Genomic DNA, 19,499 nt, shown 5'->3' on the forward strand with positions numbered 1-19,499 from the left:
ATAATTTAAAGAGACGCGAGCATTGCGTGCGCGGCCAGCTGTTCGTTTGCTCCGCGATGTGCTAAGAGATGGGCCCCAGTTCTGAAAAGACCATGGGCGAGGAAGGGGGGGAAAGGCACTTAGGGAATTTTATGTTACGACTTAAAAAGAACAACACCTTGCAGGCCAGAGACGGGTTCACTGAGGAGCTGCCCATTGAGGTCCCCAGAGGTGGCAGAGCCGAGCAGGACCCGGGCGATGGCCGGGAGGGTCTCTCACCTTCCCAAGGACAGGGAGGCCCGGGAGGCGGCCAGGCCCCCAGACAGCAGGATTCCGCCCAAGTCACTGCCCCTGGGCTTATAAGGCAGCTGGCCAGACACCGGCGTGAGAAGCGGGGGCCGGAGCGCGTGGGGTGGTGGCCAGGCCCGCGTGACTGCCGCCCAGGCCACGGCCGAGGGACCGCAGCCCAGGACGGCCAGGACTCTGCAACTTCAATATCAACGCAGATGTTAAGTCCAAATGAGAATATTTCCTTACTCAGGCCCTGGCCGGTGTGGCTCAGTGGTTGGAGCGTTGGCCCACTCACCACAGGGTCACAGGTTTGATTCCTGGTCTAGGGCACGTACCTGGGTTGCAGGTTCGATCCCGGGGCCCGGCCGGGGTGCGTGCGGGGAGCAACCAATCATTGTGTCTCTTTCTCTCTCTCTCTCCCCCCTCTCCCTCCCTTCCACTCTCTCTAAAAGAAAACAAAAAACAGTCAATGGAAAAAATACCCTTGGGTGACAGTTAACAAACAAACAAACAAACAAAACACAGGAGGTGGCCCAGGTTTGGCCCCTGGGCCATCACTTGCCGGCCCCTGCTCTAAGGAATTAGTGTGTATTAGCCACAGCATATCTACAGGCTTTGAGGGGACAGACAGAGCCCCCACCTTGGGTGTCATATTAATCCCTCTGCAGACAGCGCCTGAGCACCAGGGAGTCAGGGCCTTGAAAGTAGGGTCTAGACGCCCTGCTAGGATGCGGGTCCGTCCTCCGCTCCTTTTCCTACCCAGGGTCAGGCAGCCCTTTCTGTCCTGTGCCCCTGAACCACACTGTCCGGCCTATAGTTGGCCTGATTCTCAAATCTCTGGTCGTGAGGAAGGAATGTGGGTGCTCCCCAGCCCCTCAGGACCCAGGGGATGGCGGGAGAGACCCTTGGGGGCACTTCCAGATTTGTGAATAGCCAGCGACCTGGCCCCTCCCCCCACTTCTCTGAAACAAATGCCAGCTTCTGCGGGTGGCTCCGTGAGGGCAGGAAGGTGGCCTTGGCTGGTGTTCCCTTCTCCCTGCATTGGGGGTGGCTCTTCCCAGCCCCTCAGCCCCCAGGCTGAGCTGGACGGCAGTTTCCAAACAGATGTGCCACGTCCCTCTACGGCCTCCTCCCCCCCCAGCAGCTTGGTGAGCACTGTGAGAACCTGCTGCTCTCCCTCGGATTTCTCAGCCATAGCTGGGGATGGTCACAGTGGCCCAGAGGCAGAGGGCGATGGCCTTGGGACTGGCCTCGGACGAGAGGCTTGGCTGCCCTGACCGGCTTCCAGGGCCACCCTGCCGTGAGCCTGCCTAGGGGCAGCTGACCTCTGGCACGTGTCACCCAACTCATTTCCTCCACGGCCCTCCGTTGGAATCGGCTCGCATGCCCGGAGTTAAAAAGACCAAAAGTTGCGCAACGCCTCCCAGGGATGGTGGCGGCGGCTGGGCAGCAAACACGCCGGTTACACCCTGCTGTGGGCTGGACACTGTCACCCTCTCCGTCGCTAAAAGACGGCTCCGGCCTCGCACTGGCAGGAGCCTCCCCCCCCCCCCCCCCCCCGACGTGCAGAGCAGTTCACCGTGTGGAAGAAGCGAGCGAGGCAACTGCTGTGTAGAAGGAGAACTAAAAGCGCTTTTGTGCAAAACAGGGCAGAGAGAGCGAGGCTGACAATGGCAGGGAAAACGTCGCGGGGTAGAAAACGAACCGAGGACCGTGGTTGCGGGAGACCAGTGATGGGGCGCGTGCACCCGCCAGGGCCCTGCCAGCTCTGTCTATATATAAGGCTTGTCTCGGGGCGGCCCTTAGACGTAGTAGTCATTCTCGTAAGCAAACTAAGAGGCAGAGGGGTCTAAGCCCAGGCCACCCCACAGGAAGGGGTCACGCTGGGGTATATAGACCCCAATTGGGCCAAACTCTAAAGCATCCCAGACCCAGCGAGGGGGATGGAAGGCCTTGGAGAGGAACCAGACAGACACCCCAGGCTCCCCAAACCGGCCAGCGTCTGCGCAGCATCCACTGGGTTCCAGGCACTAAACCGGGCACCCGCTCAGTCCCCAGGCCTGTCCTGGTATTCGGTGCCCTGTGGTTGTAAGCGACGGAAACACACCGCAGCGAGCTCAAGTGGGAAAGGGAGCGTTTTATTTCAAGGGCAAAGGGGTGTCTCCTGAAGCCCAAGAACAGGAGGCAGCGAGGCTGCCAGGATTGCGGGAGGTGTTGGCCTGGGGGCTCGCTCTGGGCGTTTTCTGCCTTATCTTCTTACGGGAAGATGTAGGGTCGCCCCTGTGGGGGCCTGGTCACAGCAGACACAGTGGCTGTGAGTGCGACGAAGGCAGCCAAAGTCGGTTGTGAGCTGGGCAGACTTACCTCCACGGGGCAAGTGGAGATTTGAGGGGTGAACTATTATTGCCCAAAATGGCATGGCCAGTAATGGTGAAGGGAGTGGGCAGGGATTGAACTAGCCTTACCCGACCGAAAACCCACGCTCATATTTAAATTCGTCTTAAATTCACCTATTAATCCAAAGATGGAAAGAAATTGGGGTGGTTGAACCTGAAAAGGGCATCTGGAGAGCCTGCACCATATCTGGTCCATCTTTGTTGAAAAAGCCCCCCCTTTCCAGGATGGTGACTCACTAGCTATTTTCAACAACCGGTGACAGGGCAAGAAACGGGTCTTCTGAGAGCAGTGTCCCGATGCTGAAGCTGAAATGTGTCCTGACAACCTGCCCCTTGCCGGAAGGCGGGACACCCTGGCGTTTGGATGCTCTCAGCTGACGCCTGCACGGTCCCCAGGCAGACGGGTCCGCTGCTTTCCTTGGCCTCCGTGTCGCACTTGAGCACGAATGTTCACTCTTAGACACTTCAGCTTACCCCTGGGGCGGAAAGGAGAGAGTTTGTTTGTAAATGAATATTTTGGAGTAGACCTGACATGACACTAACTTAGCAGCTTCAGGGATGCTTGACCCTACGCGAACACTAATTCACGTCCACGGAACTTGGCCAAGAGAGGACAGACGTCCAGGTTTGGTGGGCGCTTCCCCTCTCAGAGAAGGTCCCCGAAGGCTTTAGTGGGATGCAGGGTTTTGGAGCTGTTTGTGGGGCTGTATTAACTAGTGGCATCCGGTTTCTTGTTTTGCAGATCGGAAGCCTGGAAAATTACTACCATTTTTATCACAGCAAGACCTTCAAGAGATCCACCTTGAGTAGCAGAGGCCCTCACACCTTCCTCCGAATGGACCCCCAGGTACAGCTCTGCTCCCCGGGCAGGACACCTTCCTAGAGTGTCGTTGGCTGTGCCTTTGGGCCTGTGGTTCTAACAGTGGCCGAGCCTGGATGTGAGTGCGATTCCCGAGAGCTGTTAGTTTCCCATATTCTCTTTGAACGAAGCAAGCCCGACACGTAGCTACGTATCGGACCATCTGAATGTTCCAAATGTTTGGGTCTCTTGTCACACTTGAGAATTTAAGTTATTGATTTTAGGGTGAAGCAACAGTCAAGTAAGTGTAGAATTATTGATTTTTAAAAAATATGTCTTTATTTTCAGAGAGAGGAAGGGAGAGGGAGAGAGAGAGAGAAAAACATCCATGATGAGAGAGTCATTGATCGGCTGCCTCCGGCACACCCCCTGCTGGGGATCGAGCCCGCAACCCGGGCCTGTGCCCTGACCGGGAATCGAACCGCGATCTCCTGGATCCTAGGTAGATGCTCAACCGCTGAGCCACGCTGGCTGGGTGATTTATTGATATTTTTAATGTTTAAAAATCAACAACAGAAAGGACCCATGGACATAGATAACAGTGTGTTGATTGTGGAGGGGAGAGGGGTGGGTTGAGGGAGAAGAGGGCACAGAGGGATAAATGGTGATAGAAAAACAAAATAAAATAAATTTTTAAAAATAAACAGCATACATAGTAATTACAGAATTAGATAAATATGTGACTCTTACCCATAAAGGCAAAAAGATGAGGCAATTCAAACGAGTATTTTAATAATGAATTTGAGATTGGGTCACTGGATGTTTTTGTGGTTGTCCTAATGGTTATTTAAACACTTAAATGAATTTTAAAATTTGGGCAGTAAGTACAACATTTATTTTTCCGCAAAAAGTTCATGTGATCTTTGATATGAAAATACATGGAATTGGAAAAGAGGCTGACATTTTAAGTTTTAATATAATCCCTATTTGTTGGGTGGTTCACTGAACTTTCTGCATAGATTCAAGATTAATATTGGACAAATATCAGTCAACAGATACTCGGTAAGATTAAAAATTTCAGCTGGTCCTGGCCTGTGTGGCTCGGTTTGTTGGGTGTCGTCCTGGGCACTGAAAGGTCGCCGGTTCGATTCACGGTCAGGGCACATGCCCAGGTTGTGGGTTTGATCCCCAGTAGGGTGCAACAGGAGGCAACCGATCGATGTTTCTCTCTCACACATCGATATTTCTCTCTCTCACTCTCCCTTCTTCTCCCTCGAAAATCAATAAAGGCATTTAAAAACATTAGGATGGCTGAGTGGGCCTTAGATGACTCCCATCATTGGACAGGTGGCTTTGGAATCCCTGCAGCATTTCAGGCTCTGTCCACAGTGGGGCCCCTGGAGGGGGTGGCAGGCTCATAGAAGCTGAGGCATTAAATAAAATAAGTATTTGTTGTAGAGCACATGCTGGTGAGAGCTAAGGTGGAAAATGAAGTTCATGGGAGAAGCGGTGGCAACGCCAGCAGAGATGTGGCCTTAGAGCAACGTGCCGAGTGTGCATTTGGGCTCACGCTGGCACGTGGTGCTATTTCAGCTGTTCCCACAGGACACACATAATATAGTTTCCATGGAGAAGTGGGTCCTTGGTGTTGTCCCAAGCCACCCCACTAACAGTCACGGTGCCTTTTGTATCTACCACACTGGGGGTAGGTGGGAGAGAGTTTATCCCTGGCCTCTGTCCCTGGAACACCCACGTCCAGGGCATCACCCCATGTGGCTCTGGTTTCCGCACACGAGGAAGGGGTCCCCGGGGAACCCACTCAGGGAATCGGGCTGTGCCGAGGGAGGCGGGTCTCGTGTATATCTCTGAATTCATTTTATGAGGGGTGAGTGGGTGGGAAGATAGAAGGAGATCGATTTCAAACATTAAGCTCGTCCCATTATTATTTCAGAGCAGGGAGAGGAATTAATGTTTATTGAGGGGTCGCTGTGCTTGGGCCCTTGAACGTAATGCCTCTCACCCGATCAGGGGAGGCTACGGTTATACCTCCGTGTGTTCATTTCGTGGAACTTGAAGGGATGTTTCTCAGAGGGTCTGGAATTTATTTTTTCTCTTGGAAGCAAAGCCAGCTTGTCTTGGGTGATTCCCGCAGAAGGGGGCCCTGGAGAAGGGCGAGCAGGCCCAGTGCCTGTGCCCATGTCACCCTCCGGGAGGAAGGGGAACGCTGTGCACAGACTGAGCACCACAGAAGTGGGTTCTTGGAGGCTGCAGGGCGGGGCTGAAGTGCACGGTGGTCCCTTGTCTGTCCCGGAGTGGAGACGCTTCCAGAAGGGAGTTGCTGCCGTGCCCGCCCCCCTTTCACTTCGAGCAGGAGCGAGCTGCCTGGTGAAGCTGACACGCGTGGTGTGCACCTGAAGTCCTCGGAGTTGTTCAGTTGTTATCACACAGATGGTTACGAGGGCAGCTCTTTGCAAGGGGAGCCCTGTGCTCCAGCGTAGGCAAGCGACGAGAAAGGCCTGGGGCGTCTGAAAAGCAGGCCCTTTCTCAACCGTTAGAACCGAGGCAGAGTCGAGAGAGGCGGCTTAACAGCCTCTTCGTTTTAGCGACTAAGTTTTACAGCTTTTAAAGGTATTCAACTCCAATGCTCTGTCTTCCTTCCAAAAATAGTAATTGTTGTGCCCTGGCCGGTGTGGTTAGAGTGTCAGCCTGGGCACCGAAGGGTCAAGGGCACGTACCTGGGTTGCAGGTTCGCTCCCCGGCCCCTGGCCAGGGCGTGTGGGGGAGGCAACCTGCCAATGTGTCTCTGTCACATTGATGTTTCCCTCCCTCTCTCCCCCCCCTCCCACTCTTCTTCTCTCTCAGAAATCAATGGGGGAAACAAAAATAATTGTGCACCTGCTGGGTACGGGGCCCTGTGCCCTGGGGGATGCAGAGATGCCCACCCAGTGGGTCCTCATGTTGGCGCAGGGCCTGGAGCCCAGGGGTGCGATCCAGGCCGGAGGGACTAGAAGGATTCCGAGTGGGGTGGGAGGGCCCCAGACCTGCCTCAGCAGCATCCGAGCTCCTGGGTTCACTCCTCTAGGTGCGTTTAAAGTCCTATATTCAGTTTGAGTCTGCGGGCAAAACAGTGCCAGTAATCATCTGTGCCCTGGAAGGAAGGAGATGAGAGTAAGGAGAGACTTCCCAGGCGCAGGCTGCGGCACTTAGGTTTCCCCCATAAAACTCTTTTCCGCAGGGCTTCTTAATGAACTCTTGGCAGGGCCGCTGTCAAAGCATCCTGCCAATAAAGAGGAAAGGGGGAAGGGAGCAGGCTGTGCATTCGGGGCCCGCCGGCCGCCTCCCCGCTGCTGGCCAGTGTGTCTCGCAGCTCAGTGAAGTGTCCAGCCCCCGGGAGAGCCGAGGGACAGCCTCAGGGTCACGGCCGGACCACCTCTGCCGACGGCGGACCAAACCCGCTAGCTGTCCGGGCCACTCGTGTTTACTCGGCCTTGTGGTTCCCATTAACTGTTGGGCAAAATGAGCTCTTTTAGAGAAGTATTTAGTGTTATGTTTTCGTTTTCTTTTTTATGTTAAATGTATTTGTTTATTAATTATTAATTTGTGGGGTTTTTGTTATTGTTAATCTTCACCTGAGGATATTTTTTCCGTTGATTTTTAGAGAGAGTGGAAGGGAGGGAGAGAGGGAGAGAGAAACATCGATGTGACAGAGACACATCGATCAGTTGCCTCCCACACTCGCCCAAACTGGGACAGGGGATCGAACCTGCAACCCAGGTACGTGCCCTTGACCGGAAATCGAACCCGTGACCCTTCGGTGTGTGGACCTTGACTCTAACCCTTGAGCCACAGCGGCCAGGACTATTAATTTGTTTTAAACAGTGTTATCTTTTCCACGTCCTTACGAGGCCGTTTTCCTACACTAGCAGAGCCTTTTTGAGACAGCTTAGCATTGGGGGAGCTGTGTCCTTAATAGGATTATGAAAAGGAAAAGATGATTTAATATTATTGGGAGTCTTGGGAACGCCAAGTCGCAATGTGCTGGGATGACCGAACTGGAAATGAATGTTGCAGGGCCTGGGATGAAGCTCGGTCGGATGCAGATAGTATTTCACTTTAATTAGCTCCAGTCCCGCCGTATGGAAGCGCCTTGATAAGGGATGGAATTTGCAGCCCACCCCCACCTCCCATAAACGCCCAAAGCGTGTCCATTTGTTAAAACAAAACACAGGAGGAGGAATTGGATTTCAGGCTGCTGCAGTCACCGGCCCTCCTTCCATCCTTAATTACCTTGACTTGCTTTTTTGTCTGTTTGTTTGTTTGTTTTACCATTTTTGGTTTTTAAAAAATGGGGAGGGGGGGTGCATTTTGCTCCAAGTGCTGTGTCAATCAGCCCTTTCCCTAGGAGAGCGCACAGCATCAGTCGCTGGGTTTTCCAAAGGCTGTCATTTAAGCAAACTGAAAGCATTTGTTTTTAACTTGTCCTTGGGCCAAAAGTCTGGAGAAGGGCGGATGCTACAGAAGCCCCGGCCAATAGCGGCAAGGACACGCGAATTTTTCTTAAATTACTTGTTTTGATTGCGCTCCAAGCTGGCGCACGGTCCCCTGTTGCTGCCCTGGCCTCCTGGCCCTCGCCTTTCAGGAGGGTGACCCTGGCTCAGCCCTTCCCCGCCCTGCAGGTCGCAGCCAGATGGGTGACAGAAATAGATAAAGATGTTCCTAGGCGGCTCCTCCGGCCGTGGAGCCTCCAGCCGAGGCCTCGCCGTAGCGCCGTGATGTCCAGGACCAGCCTGCGTGCGTCCTGTTCCGTGGGTGGGACCCTGCCCCCCGAGTTTAATCGGGTTTCTTCCCAGCAGTGATGCGGCCCCGGGGCAGATCTTTCCATCAGCCGCAGCTGGAGGCTTATCTGACCGCGTGTGTGCTAGAACCACCCCAAGTGCAAACGAACAAGCAGTTCCTGCCAAGTCCGGGCTCAGAGACCAAAAGTGACCAGATTGATCTTGGGGTCGACGAACCGGGTCCCGGTCTGGGGGCGGGGGAGGGGAGGGGAGGGCCGCCTCCCGGGGACCAGAGAGGTCTCCAGCTGTCCCTTGGCGTTTCCAGGGTCTAGGGGAACAGTGGCTGTTCCGAATCGGCCAAGAGTTTGGATTTTAAAAGAGGCTTTAAGAGACGGCGCTTGGTTAGCTCATCGGCAGGATTGGCACTTCCACCCAGATGCCATCTCAAAGTGAACGTGTTCCAGGCCCTGCTCGCCACCTCTGACCCCACCTTTGCACCCTGACTTGAGCAGCAGCCCCTCACCCCGCACTTGTCCCACCCCCTGTCAACGTCACCTTGCCTGTGTCCCATACCCTGCCCTACGCCGAGCTCCTGCCTGTCACCTCGACCACTGCCCTGCCCCCTCACCAGCTTGCTGTGGGCTTCCTGGCCCCACAAGTTGACTCTCCACCCTACTTAGGGTCCCTATGAAATGACAGTGTGATGGTGCCACTGTCCCTTGGGTGTCCTACCCCGCCTCCCAGTCCCTCCTTGGTCTGGCTTCCCTGTGGCCCCCTGGACCCCCCACCACTCCTGCTTTAAAATCCCCCCCGATGCCCCTCACTCCTTCCCCTGTGCAGGCTTCGCGTAGACGGCTGTCCCCCCATCGCCCTTCCTCACCCTCCCGTCTCAGCTCCTCTGTCCCCGCACCGGGAAGCTGCCCGCAGCCCTCGACTTGACCTGCTCTTTCTCGCCCTGCATGTTGTACTCTCGGTGGGTGAGATTATTAGCATCTGCCCTCCCGCTGCACCCCAGGAGCGCGGGGGGCCATCTGCGCTCAGCTCTCAGCTGTCACAGGGCGGTGCCGGCATGTAGAAGGGACCCGGGCAGAGGGCGTCCAGGAAGGGGCGCCCCGCTCAGCACTCGTTCCGAGCAGGCCACGACCGCAGGAGACGCGTCTCAAAGGGTTCAGCGGTGACACAGACCATTCAAAGTCTCGGCCCTGGTCAAGGCTGTGATTTAATCCTATATTAGGCTCCTAGGCCGCCGTAACAAGTGACCACAACTGGGCGGCTGAAAACTACAGGGATTTGTTGTGTGACAGCTCCGGAGGCTGGAATTCCAAGATCAGGGTGTCGCGGGACCTTGGTCCCTCCTTAGGCTCCAGGGGAGGGTCCCTCCTTGCCTCCTCTGGCTCCCGGTGGTTCTAGGCATCCTCGGCTTGTGACAGCACCGCTCCCATCCCCGTTTCCGTCTCCACAAAGGGAGTTTCTCCCTCAGGGCCGCAAACCTCCTCTGAGGACACTCATTGGCTTTAGGTCGCACTCAGATAACCCAGGATGACCTGGTTTTCGGATCCTGAACTTAGTTATATCTACAAAGACCCTTTTTCCAAATAAGGTCACAGTCCCAAGTTCTGGGTGGACATACCTTTTAGGAGGCCACCAGTCAACCCAGTACAAAACCTGGTGAGACGGAACTAGAATGAAAGGAACTCTCTTGGGAGTAGTATTGCCCCTTCCTTCAGCCCAGTGATCGGGAGGCCCCCCTTCCTTCAGCCCAGTGATCGGGAGGCCCCCCTTCCTTCAGCCCAGTGATCGGGAGGCCCCCCTTCCTTCAGCCCGGTGATCGGGAGGCCCCCCTTCCTTCAGCCTGGTGATCGGGAGGCCCCCCTTCCTTCAGCCCGGTGATCGGGAGGCTTTGAAAGGGGACAGTTCACAAGAACATTAGGGACGCACCTAGAAGACTCCAATTCTTACCACACAGACTTAGCCACGAAACACACGGGGGCGGGCAAACGTAGGCCTACAGTCGTGCGTGCACGAAACACAGCTTATTCCTGCATGGTTATTTATTAATTGCATTATTTTCCATACAAGCAACTGTAAACCTACGTTTGCCCCACCCTGTGTTTTCTTTTGCCCCAGGCTCACTCATTTGCAGGCTGGCTTGGGTTTAGGATTTGTTTTTCAAGTTGTATATCCGTGGCTAGTAGGGTGGATAAATGTGTCCCACTGTCTCTTCCCACGCGTTTATGACCAAGAGGAAGTCTGAGCATCTCCTGTAGAAAAGTTGTGTTTTTTATATTGATAGTTAGAGCAGGGGTGGGGAACCTTTTGTCTGCCAAGGGCCATTTGGATATTTATAACATCATTTGCGGGCCATACAAAATTATCAGTTAAAAGTTAGCCTGCTATATTTGGTCAAACTTTATTTATTTTTTAATATATCTTTATTGACTTCACAGAGAGGAAGGGAGAGGGAGAGAGAGAAACATCAATGATGAGAGTCATTGATCGGCATTGATCGGCGGCCTCCTGCACGCCCCCTGCTGGGGATCGAGGAGCCTGCACCCCGGGCCTGTGCCCTGACTGGGAATTGAACCGGTGACCTCTGGGTTCATGGGTCAGCGCTCAACTACTGAGCCACACTGGCTGGGCCATTTGGGCTTTGAGGAGGAGCCTTCACCTCTGTCTCTGTAACTGGAGGTGTTGCCCAGTGGGCAGAGCAGCCGACGGCCCTGGGTGTTAGTAAGACGGATGGGGAGTCCGCTGGCCAGATGGAGGGGCGCATCCCGGAGCTTAGAGTGATCTATGCACCACTCTCTCGTATAATAAGACGTCTAGCAGATTAGGAAATACTGCCTTAGGTGTTTCGTGCCAGGGAAAAGCTTTCTGGTTCAGACAGTAATATACAGGGAGCTCGCAAAATGCCATCAGAGGGTGTGATGAGCGAAATCTCTCGTTGAATAGTTTTATTTTCCACGGAAGCATCTGTCTCTCAGTGGGGATTATAAATGATCCAGGATGTGGGGCTGAGGCTTGTCCAGGTGCCTAACCTCATGGCGTTTCTGAGGAACTCGATCTGCTGGTGTTTTCTAGACACATGGGGGTGGGACACGCTGTGATAGTTCATTCTAAGCATTTTGTCTCGTCCAGGACCAAAGGTGCCATTGGGGTCAGTCCCCACTCTTGACTGTGAGGCTGTGTCTGGAGGTGGTGGGCTTTCTGCCCTCAGGACACTGCGGGGAGGGGAGAAGGGAGGGCTGAGCAAGCTTCTTGCCCCTTTCAGTCCTCGGGTGCCTCTTTTTCTGCCTGAGTCCCTCAGGCGGCTCCCGCAGTGGCTCTTGTGGCCTCGGGCCTTGCTCTGGGCTCGCCAGCCTTGGGTGGCCTCCAGGTCACCCTGGCCCTCACTGCCCCCACCCTTGAGGCTCCCAGCCCCCCCACTTCCCCCACCTGGGGCCCCTGTCTGCCTCTTCAGAGCCTGCTTCACACTCTGGGCTGCTAGGTGGGGCCCCCGACCAGGCACAAACTCGAGAGCAGGGCCCCCATCCTGACCAGTTCAGTCTCAGCGTCCAGGGGAATGGAGGTGACTCAGGTGGGACCACAGCAGCAGGACCCAAAAAATGCTTCTGTTCAGGACATGGGGATTCTTTTACCCCTGACCTTTTACAAGTGGAAAAATTTCTTCCAGCTTAAAATTCTCTTACACGCACACACACATACAATAATGCAGCCATGTGCCAGGCACTGATGTGAGCACTTAATACATACCTGTCTATATGCTAGTGTCCCCTGTGACATACCATGGTGATCCATTGTACAGATGAGCAAACTGAGGCTTAGGAGGTTAACTGGCTGCTCTGAGTCACAGCTGGTGAGCATGAAGCTGGGTTTGAAATCCAGGCAGCTCGGCTCCTGGAATCCTGCTCTGAAAAATCCCTCATTCTTGCCCGGCCAGGCGTGGCTCAGCGGTTGAGCATTGACCTTGGATCCAGGTGATAGGGGTTCAATTCCTGGTCAGGGCACATGCCCGGGTTGCGGGCTTGACCCCCAGCAGGGGGCATGCAGGGGCAGCCAATCAATGACTCTCATCATTGATGTTTCTCTTTCTCTCTCTCTCCCTCTCCCTTCCTCTCTCTGAAGTCAATAAAGATATATTAAAAAAAAACAACCCTCATTCTTGCCCTGACGGGGAATGGAATTAACAACCACTCAGTGCACTGGACGACACCCAGCCAACTGAGCCACACTGGCCAGGGCAAGGCCTTTTTTTTTTTTTTAGTAGAATGATCTCAAAATCTATCAGAATGCTACTGTTTTCCCCTCCATGTACACAGACAAGTTCTCATTTTTCTACCATGGTGATTTTGAAATGAAAATGTCTCCTTGAAACTTCCCATCGAAGACGTCTAAGATGACACAGACATTCATGAAAAAGGCACCTGTGGCACCCGTGGGGAGAGGCTCCATATCAGGAGATCGCTTTTAAAACGAATCCTAACTGCGTTTCCCCCCCACAGGTGAAGTGGCTCCAGCAGCAAGAAGTCAAGCGCAGGGTGAAGAGACAGGCGCGAGGTGACCCCCAGGGCCCTCATTTCAACGACCCTATTTGGTCCAACATGTGGTACCTGGTGAGTGGGGCGTGACCTCTGTGTCCCCCGGGCGTTTGCAGTGGCCGTGTTTCTGGGGACAGGTTCATTTCCCCCAAGGAAGCTAAATCTTCCCAGGAACTCCAAACAGATGCCCTGCATCCTGAGTGTAAACCCCACTTTCATGCAGGGTGGCCCCAGCTCCTTGTGAATTCCGGTTTAAATGACACAAACGTGTCCCAGGGCCTCATTGAGCAGGGGGGCCATGGGATGGAGGCTGTGGGGCTAACTCGGTGGTGACCATGAGCCCCTGGCCAGAGGCCCCAAGGAGAGAGGATGTCCTCGGAAAAGGGCCCAGTGCCAGGGACAGAAACAGCATGTGGAGCCCCCCACGTTTGCTCTTCTGGAAACCGGGGAGAAAGAGCCCCTCTGCTCTAGGAGGCGAGGGAGCGTTTCCTCCGCTGGGGCCGCCCTTGGGGTCCGCCCCGGGTCAGGAGTGTCCGTGTGTCCCTCCGCATACAGCACTGCGAGGACAGGAACAGCCGCTGCCGCTCGGAAATGAACGTCCAGGCGGCCTGGAAGCGGGGCTTCACGGGCAAGAACGTCGTGGTCACCATCCTGGACGACGGCATCGAGAGGAACCACCCCGACCTGGCCCCAAATTATGTGAGTCACGCCTCGGCGCCCACGTGCCTGGCACGCTTGTCATTAAATGAGCACGGGTGACCCCTGAACAGCGCGGGGTGGAACTGCGGGGGACCCTTACACGCGGATTTCCCCCCCCAATAAATACTGTCACTGTATGATTTCCTTAATAGCTTGCTTTTCTCTGGCTGACTTTATTGTAAGAATACAGCTTATAATATAGCAAATAAAATATGTGTCCATCGACCGTGTTATCGGTAAGGCTTCTGGTCAACAGGAACCTATTAGTAGTTAAGTTTTGGGGGCGTCAAAAGCAGTGCATGGATTTTAAACAGCGTGGGGTCAGTGCCCCTGGCCCCCACGTTGTTCAAGAATCAACTGTGCAAATTTAAAAGGCAAAGTGAATTTCCCCTCTTATAAGATTGGACAGTACAGAGAATCGTGCTGGGGGCCTTGGTGACACAAACTCCCACTGGTCGCCCGCCTCCAGAGAGAGTCGTTTTGTCCCTCATTTGTGGAGTTGCACATATTTCCAGGACTGGAATCTAAAGAACTCAGAAACATGTCAGACCCGCATGATCAACGTGGAAGTAACCGTGTTTGAACGTGGGCTCTGGGCCCAGGCTAGCCGGCTGCGTGTTCTGGCTCTGCGGCTTCTTAGCTCTGAGACCCTGCGCAAGGCGCTTCACTTCTCTGGGCCTCAGTGTCGCGATCTGTAAAATGGGCTTAATAATGGGACTGCTGTCTCGTAGGGGCCTTGTGAGGATCAAACGGGTTCTTAAACGTTAGGAAGAGAACCTGGCACGTAGTAAGTACGCTAAGTGCTTTCAATATCCAGCATTTCAATATTCTAAGGAAGCCCGTGTGCCTAACAGCGGTTCATTCGATCACATCAGATCCTTTTGATAAACAGTGAGGCAGCCCTTGAAAATGACAGTTTTAAAGCCTCTGTCAGCAACACCAGAGCGCTTTCGTGATACGTTTTAAATGGAAGATGTAAAATTATCTAAATACCGCGATTACAAGTATAAAAACAAAAATATATGTTAAAAATATAAGATCAAGGAAGCTCTGACACGTGCCACAACCTGGATGAACCTTGAGGGCATCGCGTTAAGTGAAACGAGCCGGTCACAAAGGGACAAATCCTGTCTGATCCCACTCCTGTGAGGTGTGTAGAGCAGCCACGTTCCCAGAGACCGAGCAGAGAACGGAGGGTGCCGGGGTGGGGGGTGGGGGAAGTTAGTGTTTAATGGGGCAGAGTTTCCGTTTCGCAAGATGCGAGGAGCCCTGCGGATGGGTGGCGGTGACGGCTGCGCAGCAGTGTGAGCGGACTGGGTGTCGGGGAACCGCGCCCTTGAACGTGGCCGCGGTGGTCAGCTTTGTTCTGTGTATTTTACCACAATCAAAACACCTCTAAGATGCAATATACAGATGAGATATATAGAATTGTACACCTGAAACCTGTATAATCTTATTAACCGATGTCACCCCAGTGAATTCAGTAAAAAAATGAAAGAGAGAAAGAAAACACAGGTAGGGTGACAGCCACAGTGACCGTACCAAGTGCCCAGTTTTCCGTCTTCCAGTGGAGGTGTGATGATAATTTCGTTCAGGTCTCCTCTGTCTGTGCCACTCACTGAAGCTTTATTCCGTAGGATCCCTATGCAAGTTATGACGTCAACGGAAACGATTATGACCCATCCCCGCGATACGATGCCAGCAATGAAAACAAGTATGTCACGCGGTCCCCCCTCTCCTGGCTTCCCCGTCCCGCTCCCTGAAGAACCCCCAGTGGACAAGCCCACAGAAGAGATGGTAGCAAGGGGATGGGGCCGCCTAGCCGGGCCTGGGGCCTACCCAGGAGCCAGAGCCAGGCCCGGCACAGCCCCCAGGTTCAAAGCAGGCTCTGGGAATTTAATTTTAATTTTTTGTTTTTTCCATTTATTTTTAGAGTGGGAGGGAGGGAGCGAGGGGGGGCTGAGAAAGAGAGAGAGAGAAACATCAATGTGAGAGGAGCACGTTGATTGGTTCCCTCCTATACAGGTCCCAGCTGGGGCTGGGGATCGAACCTGCAACCCAGGTACGTGCCCTTGGCCGGGATTCGAACTCATGACCCTTGGGTGTGCGGGCCGACACTCTAACCACTGAGCCACACCAGCCAGGGCAGCCTCTGTGAATTTAGCCTCTGCTGGTCAGCTAGAAATGGATCTTGGATTTTTAAGGGGTTGTCATTTTAAAATATTCTGACAACTTGTCAGAATATTTTAAAATAATAACCCCTTAAATCTATTGGTCCTGCAACCAGCAGCTAAGACATCAGTTGGGGGGGGCCTCTTTGAGCCCGTGGGTCACACGCCTGAGCTTTTCTGATGAGGGAGGCAGAGGGGCAGGAGTGATGTTGAGGAAACCTGGGTTCAAGTCCCAGACCAGCCACCCTGGCCACGCGGCTTTGTGTGAGTTGGGTCACCTGGCTGGGTCTCTGTGTCTTAAAGGCTTTCCCATGGACAGGACGCTCCCGCCCTCCCAGGGCTGGGGGTGGGGGCAGAGAGGTGACAGGTGAAGACCACACTGCGGGTGCGCAGTCACCAAGGTTGTCATCACCGCTTTGCAGGTGGTGGTGGGGTCACAAGGGATCAGGCGACTGGGGCGCTGACCACAGCAGCCCCGGGGGTCAGAGTCCAGTTTCTCAAACTTGGTCCTGGGACTTTTTTTTTTTTTTTTTGTGCTGTGTCCTGCTTGTCCTTTCTCTGTTTGCTTGTCCCATGCCCTGAGCTCTTAGCGTTCCCCCAAAAAATATTTACAGGAAAGGAACAAAAGTGCTTTCTTTCTTCCCCACTGTTGACACGGCGCTGGCCAAGATGCGTCCTATCAGCGCAGCAGCTCCCCCCGCGGTTGATCGCGTCCTGGGCGCGCTGCTGGTGCCCACACGACGCTGGGTGGCTGTCGTGGTCAACACCGCGGGCAGCGGGGGCCCAGCCCAGGGCTGCTGGCCCTGCCTCACGTCCCAAGGTGCCCTTCCCTCTCAGCAGCGAGCTCGCCTGGGGTGCAGGGCGCCTCGCTGCCCAGCCCACGTCCACAGGGCAAGGGGCAGTGACCCAGCAACAACGCAGTGACCCTTGAAGGGCGGGAGTAATCCTGGTGAGACCCTGGGCTCCTGGCCTTGGGGCTGCATGCGGCTCCCAGAAGGATGGAGGCCTCCTTGCAGGGCACGCAGGCCCCGGGCTATTTTTAAAGGTGGTTTTAGATTTACATCACTGATTCTGACCCCCTGGGGACACTTCTCAAAGAGGCGCTGTGTAAACCCGAGCGTCCTGGCCTCGGCCGGGGGGGCTGACCGGGCGCAGCACAGCAGTGGGGTCATTACTGAGGAGAGCAATTTGTTTTTCTGGCAATTTCTTCCTAGTCCCTCGGCTGCAGTTGGGCGTTCCACTGAGAGTGTTTTCCTCTGGCTCCTGCGTAAAAGGCGCGGGAATGATGGGAGGGCCGCCCTGGGTGAGCGCGGGGACAGCGGGTACCGGGCACAGGACAGAGGCCCTCATGTTGTTCTCCCTTCCGTCCTGGGGGCCCAGCAGGTGTTGGCGCTGCACCTGTCGGTGCCAAGCAACGTGTCATTAGTCCCGGGGATGCAGAGTTTGGGGGGCCGGGGCCGGGGCCCTGGGAGCAGCAGCCCTCAGTCTGACATGGGCACGGGAAGAGACGGCCCCTGAGCCACACTCACCATTTCCAAGGTGCAGGGGACGGGGCTGCCCAGGGCTGCGCAGAGCGTCGCGTGACGCTCCCTCCCGGGTCGTGAGGATGGGAGACGCCGGAAGCCAGCCTCCATGTCACTGTGTGTCATCCCCAGGCACGGGGATAACCGGCTCTCCTTGCACCAGGCCTGAGCAACGTGCTGAATTCACTAAAATTGCCGGGCTTCGCCTGGCAGGTGCGGCTCAGTGGTTAGAGCACTGGCCTGGGCACCAAGGGTTGCAGGTTGGATCCCTGGCCAAGGGCACGTACCTGAGTCGCAGGCTGATCCCCGCCTCCGTCAGGGCACGTGCGGGAGGCAGCCACTCGATGAGTCTCTCTCACATCGATGCTTCTCTCTCTCCCTCCCTCCTTCCCTTCTATTCTCTCTGGAAATCAGTGGAGAAAAAAAAAATCTTTGGGTGATAATTAACTTAAAAAAAAGAATAAAACCGCCGGGCTGAGTCCTCCCTCCGTTTCCCCTTCGCTGCAGGCACGGCACGCGCTGCGCAGGGGAAGTCGCCGCCTTGGCCAACAACTCCTACTGCATCGTGGGCATCGCGCACAACGCGAAGATCGGGGGTAAGGCCCGGGGCGCGAGGCCGGGAGCCTCGGGGGGCGGGGGGCCAGGGGCGCCCTGCTCTGCTGGTCTCCGCAGCTCCCCCTTTGCTGGCCTCGGAGGCCGCCTCAGACCCCCGGGCGTGAAGCCTCACGCCTCCTGAGCCTCAGCCAGGCAGGCCCCGCACACCCGGGGCCGGGAGGCAGAGGCATTGCTGACCTTTTTGCCTGAAAAGCTATCACGGGTTTCATAGAGAGTTACCTTCTTTTATACTCTGGTCCTGCGAGCCTGGCCCCTGAGTCACCACCGTCACCCAGACTCGCCCTAAAAGGCACGTGCTCTGCCTCCTCCGCCCGGTCCTGCCCTGGCTCCCAGTTACTTCCCAGCGGGGCCTCTGGTCTGCCTGGGATCGAGGCCTTGCCTTGGCCCCAACCCCTGCTCACGCCCGGCCAACCCGCTTTTCCCGCCCCCGCCCCTCAGCTCCAGCCAGAGGACTCTTGTCAGAGTCCCCCAGACCTGCCTGGGCTGCTAGCGTTCTCTGTTTGGCTCAGGCCACCCGTGACCGTGGCCGGCTCACCCCGCTGTGCTTCGTGACGCATCCCCGAGCCTAGCTGCCCCATCTCACTCACCCGAGGGGTTCAGCTCTCCCAGGTCCCTGTAAGGGGCCCTGCCTGACCCTGGCCGCCTGGGCCCTGTCGTTCAGCTTCTCCACGTGTGAGTGAAGCTCGCCTTGCTTGGACGGGGCTTATAGCAGAGTCCCAGGCCTTCCTGTCCCCCACCCCAGCCTGGCAGCCTGGCAGCCTGGCAGCCTGGCAGCCTGGCAGCGAGCTCTCCACAGAGCCTCTTAGGTGCACACAGCTGAGCTGGGAAGTGAGCGGGTGTGTGCTGGGGGCAGGAATGGTCCTCAGCAGGTCCACAGAGCCTTGGGCACTGCTGTCCTCCCCCAGGAATCTGTCTCTCAGCTGGAAATTGCTCCATGCCGGGTGCCACCTGCCCAGGGCATTGCCCTGCCTGCTGCTCTGTTTTGTGGGGTTGCTATAGCCCCCAGCTCTGCTGGGAGCAGTGCAAAGTGGGGAGGTGGGGCCGGGGGTTCCCCGCATCACCCACTCCTTAGAGAACTTGAGTTTTGAATAGCGGGTTCCCAGCTTTGACGTCATTAGGACTCTGCCCACCCTTTCCCTTGGACATCTCTGAAGTGGCCAGGATTTGTCATTCTGTGACAGCATTAACTGCCAAGGGTGTGTCCCACACAACCAGTCAGGAAGCTGTCACCTGGCCAGGCTCCTTCACGGAAAGTTCTTTTACATTGGATCATGTGAGTTCTTCCTGGAGCTTTCGGTGAGCAGTCTCCCCATGAGCTGTAGGAGCAGGCTGACCTGCGTGCCAGTCTCATTCCCACCATGCTCTGGCTGTGTGTCCTTGGACAACTGACGGAACCTCTCTGAGCCTAGGTTGGCAGTGATGCAGCTGCCTCCCCAGGTCTGTTGTGACGGTGATGTCAAGTGCCGTAGGCGAAAGCATTCGCTCAGGGCTGTGTCTGCAGGAGCCTCTGAGCCACTCTGTCCTTCCTGCTGAAACTCTCAGAAGCAAAACAAAAATGATTTATGTTGCTTTGAGTGAGGAGTAGACGCCATCTTTAGGGTTGTCTGAGTCTTGCTCCCCAAGGTCCCCGGCTGGCAGCATTGATGTCACCGGGGAGCTGTTAGAAGGGCAGACTCCTAGCCCCCAGCCCAGCCCCACCAAGTCAGGATCTTT

General features: G+C 55.4%; 1 protein-coding gene across 2 annotated transcripts in view; it reads left to right on the top strand.

Annotated features, from left to right (window-relative positions):
• Positions 1 to 19,499, top strand: part of PCSK6 (proprotein convertase subtilisin/kexin type 6) — a gene marked incomplete at its 5' end in the record, with an annotated part of 102,777 nt that overhangs the window by 29,412 nt on the left and 53,866 nt on the right. For both annotated transcript variants that reach the window (XM_081124518.1, XM_081124519.1), the window contains 5 exons: positions 3,409 to 3,513; positions 12,743 to 12,853; positions 13,334 to 13,477; positions 15,115 to 15,191; positions 17,679 to 17,767. In XM_081124518.1, coding sequence (XP_080980644.1) covers positions 3,409 to 3,513; positions 12,743 to 12,853; positions 13,334 to 13,477; positions 15,115 to 15,191; positions 17,679 to 17,767 — 526 coding nt within the window. The remainder of the gene's footprint in view (positions 1 to 3,408; positions 3,514 to 12,742; positions 12,854 to 13,333; positions 13,478 to 15,114; positions 15,192 to 17,678; positions 17,768 to 19,499) is intronic.

The sequence above is a fragment of the Miniopterus schreibersii genome (assembly GCF_964146895.1).
Source record: "Miniopterus schreibersii genome assembly, chromosome: 22".
Lineage (NCBI taxonomy): Eukaryota > Metazoa > Chordata > Mammalia > Chiroptera > Miniopteridae > Miniopterus > Miniopterus schreibersii.